At 42.4% G+C, this 7,257-nt stretch overlaps 2 protein-coding genes across 2 annotated transcripts; both read right to left on the reverse strand.

Moving 5' to 3' along the window:
• Positions 1 to 3,158: 3,158 nt before the first annotated feature.
• Positions 3,159 to 3,593, reverse strand: LOC112289468 (uncharacterized). The gene has a single exon (XM_024534708.1). The coding sequence runs from the start codon at positions 3,591 to 3,593 to the stop codon at positions 3,159 to 3,161; it is 435 nt and encodes a 144-aa protein (XP_024390476.1).
• A 1,864-nt stretch (positions 3,594 to 5,457) lies between these two features.
• LOC112289806 (mitochondrial outer membrane import complex protein METAXIN) lies at positions 5,458 to 6,984 on the reverse strand. The gene has a single exon (XM_024535416.3). The coding sequence runs from the start codon at positions 6,849 to 6,851 to the stop codon at positions 5,841 to 5,843; it is 1,011 nt and encodes a 336-aa protein (XP_024391184.1). The 5' UTR covers positions 6,852 to 6,984; the 3' UTR covers positions 5,458 to 5,840.
• Positions 6,985 to 7,257: the final 273 nt, after the last annotated feature.

Below are 7,257 nucleotides of genomic sequence, written 5' to 3' on the forward strand. Positions count from 1 at the left end.
TTGATTTTTTGGATTAAAAATGTGGTCAACAAGTTGGCCATGTGCCACACATATTGTTAGCTTGAAGACCAAGCTAACTATGTGGCCCACACGTAGAAAAACTTGCCTTGTAAGTCAAGGCATGTGTCCTATAAAGTCAATACATATTAGAGGTCCTATAGAACATCGCCGCGTAGCCCCTAATTAGATAGTATATATAGAGACAAGAGTGAAGCCCTCTTCATTCTTGTCAACTCTTTTCTTGCTTCTAGTTTAATTTCTCTAGTTTTCTTGTCTTTTGGCAATAGCCATTCTAATTTCTTTCTTAATATACATATTGAATTATTTCTATTTTTTCATCTTTCTTTGAGAGAAGTCTCACTTGTTTATTTATTTTTATCAAGTTCTTGTCCTTTACACTTTCATAAGCTTGGAAAAATACAAGGCTATTACTTTATGTTTATCACTAAGATAGGATTTTTTTGGTGCAATGCAATTTCTAAAGTCCAATTCATTCAAATATAATCATGTTTTGTTATAAAATACATTCAATTGGCTTGTTATTTCTAACAATGGTTGTATTATATTATCTCTAATAAAATGCAACAATAATCTAATATTATAAATATCTACCACATTAATTTTTTAAAGATTTTATACTACCATGGATCTTCTAATTTGTCAAGACAATGGAAATAGTCAACCTTGAAATATTCAATACTACACCAATGTTCAAATACTTCATTCTATTGTCACACATTCTCAAAATGCAAGTTCTTTCTTCATCACTTTGCATTCTGTACAACATGATATTTCTCTAGAATCCAATGCAAATTTAAGAATTAATAGCTTTGATCCAAAAACATAGCAAGTAAAGGCAACTCCAATACTTTTGTCTAGACCACCTGCAAAACAACTTCAAACTACTATATCTCATGTATACAAGCCAATCTCCATTGCAATGATATTCCTTGTTGTAGTCTTGAGCTTTAAGCATTATAAAGTGCAATGAACACATGCCATCAAAGCATTACAATGAAGCAAAGAAATCAGCAAGGAAAGATGCATGTTTCAACTTATGGCACCACATTTAACTAAATTCAATCAAATTTTCTATATAGTGACATTTATTTATGATTTATAGATAGAGATTATAGACCACTTACAACATCACAAATTGCAATTGATTTGGTGTAGAAGCTATAAAAATTAAAGTAGTAATATAAATCGAATGTAGTGGTTTTTTATGCATACAAGCCCATCAAGGAAGCTTGCGAAGCGGTGCCACTTCACAACAGAAACTCCGTCACTATCCAAGTGAACCCTGGAGTACACGTGTAAGTTAATTTCAATGAATGCCAACAGCGAACGTTTCGCTAAAATAGTGTTTCCAGGGGACGGCATTCACGACACAAGCAGGGCTGGTTTTTATTTCTACTAACGAAGCTGATTGCAGCGAAAGGGTAGTGATACCGAAGAGCAAGTGGCACATTACATTGCAAGGATCTGGTCGAGAAGTCACCAAAATCACATCCAAAAATGCCGCAGGCGACACGGGCACCACATACACGACTTCTACTTTCAGAGTCAGCGCTCCTTACTTCACCGCACGGAATATTTCGTTTGAGGTAGGTCTTCAAGGAACTAATTCTCATTTCGCCGATGCCAAAATGGCGATGTATCAGTTTAATCAAGGACGCGAATTCATCTACTATCACTAGATTGAAGTTATCACATGCCACCTGAATAGTCCATGTTTTGCTGAAGTGGTTATGCCTGACCAATGTTTATTGAGGATCTATAGAAGCACACAACTTAAGAGTGATTATGTTTGTTTCCTGATTTAACTTGCGGCGAACTCAAACAGGAACCAGTTCTCGTCAACTTAATGATTCAATGCCCAATTTTCACAGAATTCCTCACCGCGGCCTTCCGGGGAGGCACAACCGCAAGCCGTAGCACTGCGTACAACAGGCGATTTCAATGCGTTTTACGGGTGCGCATTCTATGGGCAGCAGGGTACTCTATACGACGATAGAGGCCGCTATTACTTCAAAGACACACTAATTGTAGGTTCAGTAGATTTCACCTTCGGCGATGGGAAATCACTCTACAAATTACGGCATTTCACGATTCTAGTGATTCAACTAGTCGTCTATTGTTGGATTTATGAAAGTTGGAGACGCCCGTTCTGATTGAGAAGCTTGCGAAGAGCCCACCTCATCGAGGTTTGGAGCTCTGGAATTTGGGTTTGGAATCAAGTTTCACAAGAAGTTTGTGGAAGAGAACCAAGTTTCACAAGAAGATGTGCATTCGGTTAAGAATTGGGCTCAAGGACGGAAATCGCACACTGAGTTGGTGAGGATTCAAGACCTTACACACACACAGATTTGTTTAGATTTATTTTTTCGATTAAAGTTGACACGCAAAACTTTAGAGCATAGCAAGAACACTGTTCTACATACCTAGACGACAATATGAGGTTGCAATCACAGCTCTTGTAATGCAACATAGACAGATATGGCTGTCGTTCCTGCCATTGCTCTAGAAATTGCGAATGCTTCACCGCACAAGATCAGCAATCTGTATTGCTTACATGCCAACTTGTACATCATTTGTATGCAGAGCTGCTCGAACAGTGCAATTGAAAACTTAGTTACAGTGATAGTTTGTATTACCTCCGAGATGTATTAGAGAGAGACGAGTTCGAGGGAGTGGTAGAGCATTGCCAACCCTAACAGTCAGAAACGATGAGTTTCTGTCTGTACACGGAAAAGTGAACTGACATTACTTAACCAGTTGCACTGTTCGATACTTGTCACTGCTCTGTTCAAACACCACTATGTCTCGCATAACAGACGGGAAATTGCACAAGGTTGGTCTAGCAAAAACCTTCGAGAAATCTTATACATATTTTCTGCGCCATTGTCAGGGAACTGTTGTGCTCTACGACGCTCCATTGATCAACAGGAATGTACAATCCAGGGGTTATGATCAATGCACGAGTATGCAACAGTGGAAAAGTTGACGAGCCATGGAATAGGGATCGCCATAGCTAAATTGGCACCGGAAAGACTCTACATACTCCCACGCACCTAGAAACAAATTGTAACCCTATCTTCAGGACCAGAGGGCAGGCAAGCTGCAACACACGATGCAAACGTTGACAGCTGCAAACATCACTCTGCAACTTGAGCGTCGCCAGTGCAGCCGTAAGGGTTAAACATGTGCGTTGCAATCCACCAAGTGTTGCCCGCGGGATCCTTGATAGCACCCATCCGATCGCCGTAAGGCTTGTCCACGGGCGCTTCCACTGACTCCGCGCCTTTGCTCAACGCGAGCTCGTAGGTCTTGTCGACATCCTGTACATAGACGAACATCCACACTGTTTGAGCCGGATGCTCGTCGTTAGCGTCGGTGACCATCACAACCGTGTCGCCGATGCGCAACGACGCGTGCTTGACGGTTCCATCTTCATTAGTCTGCTTGTACATCTGGTGCGCGTTCAGCATTTCAATCATGAAGTCGATCACTTTCTGGGCGCCCTTAGAGACCAGATAGGCGGACACTGTCGAGTGCCCCTTCATCTGCCATTCCACCGGTTTGGTCGCCATAGGATGTACTGTCCTCGCAAATTTGACCAAAGACAAACGAATCTGTGATCGATAAGGCTCCCCACACCTCACTTTATGCTTCCACGACAAGCTTCGCAGTGAAGCTACAACTACTTCCTATTCTGCTAGGCTTCTGAACTGTGATCCTTCAGCGCTTGCAGAGTATAATGGCGAATCCGACTCATCATCCAAAGCTTCACATTACAAAATTCCGCCGCAGACAGTTCAACAAGGAGAGGTTGATTCCTATAAATTGCCATATAGGGTGGTGCTAGTGGATAGTTCGAAAGATTCCTGATCGCTCGTCGCAAGTGGGCTCCGCACAATTAATGCTACCATGAACCTTGGTGGGACCTCCACTCCAAAAAAGAAGTGGTTTTCGGCGCTGAAACCCTTGCGACTTGGTTGTTTGCAACTAGAGAGGCGCTACACACATGAGTGATGTTTGCGACATAATGTCTTTTTGATTACCGGAGAATAACCATGTATTCTATTGATTGTATTGAGAGTAATCTCAGTTGGATCAGACAGCAACCTCCTTGAACATGGTACCACATTTCACAATACGTAAAATTCCACTAGCGCGTCGGAATTTTTAGGTTTTCCATTGCAGAGTACGCGTTGTTTGTAGACTGAAAATGCAGAACACATTGAACGCAATGGATTTTACATTCATAGACAACGGCTATATCGCACCCCTATTTCTGGGAAAATGAAGAATGGCTTCGTCGTCACACAACCTTCCTGCACCCACGGTTGCTATCCGAAACTGGATTGAGCAGTTTCGAAATTAAAATGCGTTAGGCTGATTCAATTCAGAAACGCTGGCCTTCCAGTAGAAAGAATGCCCATGGAGGACCTTTACTTAGTCAATTTATCCTGAGCATAGTTATGTGAATGATGTGGGTGTTTTTCGGGTGGATGTGAAGAAGAAAGAAAACGCACCGCCTGAGATTATTGCAGCGTGGGGAGTTGAGAACAACTTGAAGGATCGATACCACTGCTGACATTTGATTTGCGAGAGTTTTCAACGCGAGCTACTCAAGCTTGTGCAGGAGCTCCTGATTGCAGAATCAGAAGCCGACGACGTTCTCCTTCCAAGGAATTTACATCTGCGTACGTCAAGGAACTCAGTTGACTAGCTCACAGGGACTCGATGATGGCAGTAAAGAATATTCTAAGCGTTTCCCGCTAGTAACTTTTTAGGAGCTTAAGGAATGGCACACTAAACCCTGTTATTTTTCGCCAGGGAACGACCCTAAAGTATTGGCTAAATTTAAAATAACTCAACGTTTCTGAATTGAGTGTGGACCCTTGTTGCTTTTTCAGCGGATGTAGTCTGTGTACAACTGTTTCATTCTATGATCACGCTTTGAAGTCTCTGGAGCACATACAGGTTGCTCAACTGAAGGTATCAGATCGAGCTCAAGCCTAAATACCAGGTGCGAATTCTCTGACTATATGAAACACATTCTTGAAGAGTGTCGTCTTGATGATCATGTCCCTAGCCCAATATAATGACAGGCATGATCAGTCATGGACGTTACTGTAATTTTTGAGAGCTTCTGCGAAGATGAACTTGTACAGAACGTCATTTCCAGGAATCCATATTCCAGGTAACTTTGCCATGCACATAGACGAGGATTTGGTGTAAACCTTAGCAAATCCTGATTGCGATATCTTTTAATCACCTTTGTGAAGGATAAGCTCGTAAACTTGTTGCCTGATGACTCCGGCTACGCAACCGAAAACCTAAATCTCCCTCATTGCTCACAAGCCAACACCTATCGAAAACCAACTCGGCACACACAATTTTTATTTGCAGTTCTTTCACACAGCTTCTTCCAAGTTGTCGACAGCTAGGTAACAGGCAAGCAATATCGTTTGTGAAATTCGGGAAATTGTGCAGAAACCAACGTTCTGCCAAACAGCACAAAATGGTTTCCAATCCACAGTAAAATGTCCATATTCTCTTCCTGAGTCCATAAACATCAGACAATACAGCACCAGATAACAGGTGGTCGTCTTCGACATGTCTGTTTGGTAGGAAAAGCAGTGAATTATTGATACCGGAACTATATAAGACCGATGTCTAATCAAGATTCCAAGGCATGAATAGGAATTATGTCAAAACTGGAAGAGGGAGATGGTGCTTTCGAAGAGCTCTGACGAGAAGCGTGCTGCTAACAGTGATCCTGAAGTCAAAGCAATAGGAGCCCAAACAATCATCCACCTCAAATATAACTCTTAATCATCGTCATCGCCTCCATCGTCTTCACCATCATCATCAACTCCATATCCGGCGAAAACGACATACATCAACACAGCAGTCACCTGCGCTATCACGAAATACTTAGCCCGTTTCTTGAAGAAAATATCCTTCTCCCTCCTCTCCTTTTCTGGATTGTCTCTCTCCTTCGGTCCTTGCCTCGGTGGACTCGCATGGGAAGAATGAGGTGTCTTCGGACGAAAGGAGGAATCGATAGAATTCCCCTCCTCTCCTAGCAGATATTTACTCCAATGTTCCGCGTAATCCACCAAATTTTGGTACTTCAGAATTGCTTCCTTCAATGTGGAAACCTCAAGTGGCACTCGAAGGTGGAAAAGGAGGTGACCGAGCACAAGAGCATCAAGGCTAGTCGGACGATCATTGAAAAAATACTTCTGGTCACTCAAAAGAATAGAGAGGGCAGAATAAGCATTACTGGCCTTCTTATACAGCTCCTCCGTCCTAGTCATCGTATTCTCAGGGGTGATTTCCAAACGCTGCATAACAGCAAGCCGCTGCTTCCAGTCCAGCGCTTGAACGAGTCCCCACGGCAATTCAGAAAAATACACCGTCTTACATTGCCTACTGTTATCCCGCATCCACACTTCGTACGCACTGGCATCCGCGACCCAAGACTGCATCATCGCCTTGCAAGTCTCCAGCTCAGCTCTCTCTCTCTCATTCAGCCCCGCATCTAAATCAACGATTTTCTCCTCCCGCAAAAACTCTACAACTCCACCGTTCTCGCTCGCAAATCCTACATTCTCTCCATACTCCACTGATGGCAAATCTTCTGAATCCGGCTCAACGGCAGTCACATGTACATCGAACCGAGCCCCAGCCAGCCGCAGGTACAAGTACGCAGGCAGACAAGCAGGACATGCCGTAGGAAGACCGAATGCGGGTGGCCTTGTGACCAACACCAAGTCCGCAGAACCACTACTGCTTTCCGCCCATGCGGACGATGTCGATGACACCATGTCCATCATGTTGATACTAAACCCGAACTCTAATTCAATCGATAAATTCTCCTTCAATTCTCTGCTTCCTCTTCATGACCAGCAGTAACGACCATTTTAGGGTTGTAGAGGGTAAGCCATAGCCATGAAGACTCTGCCGTACTGTCGAGCTCAGGGAGTTGTGGAGACTCTAGTGGTTCTTGTTGATATCCGACGTGATATCCCGTCCCAGGGTATCAACCTCACCCATCTCATGAGAGGGTGAAGTAATTAAATAATATCTGTCATAAAACAAATACACACATATATAAATAAATAAAACAAATACACATACATATATATATATATATATATATATGTTGATAAAAAAACAAAAATATGTCTTAATAAATATATTAAATACTATGTATATATCACTTCTTTATGTTTATGTCTA

Source organism: Physcomitrium patens, chromosome 12, assembly GCF_059467195.1.
Source record: "Physcomitrium patens ecotype Gransden chromosome 12, ASM5946719v1, whole genome shotgun sequence".
Lineage (NCBI taxonomy): Eukaryota > Viridiplantae > Streptophyta > Bryopsida > Funariales > Funariaceae > Physcomitrium > Physcomitrium patens.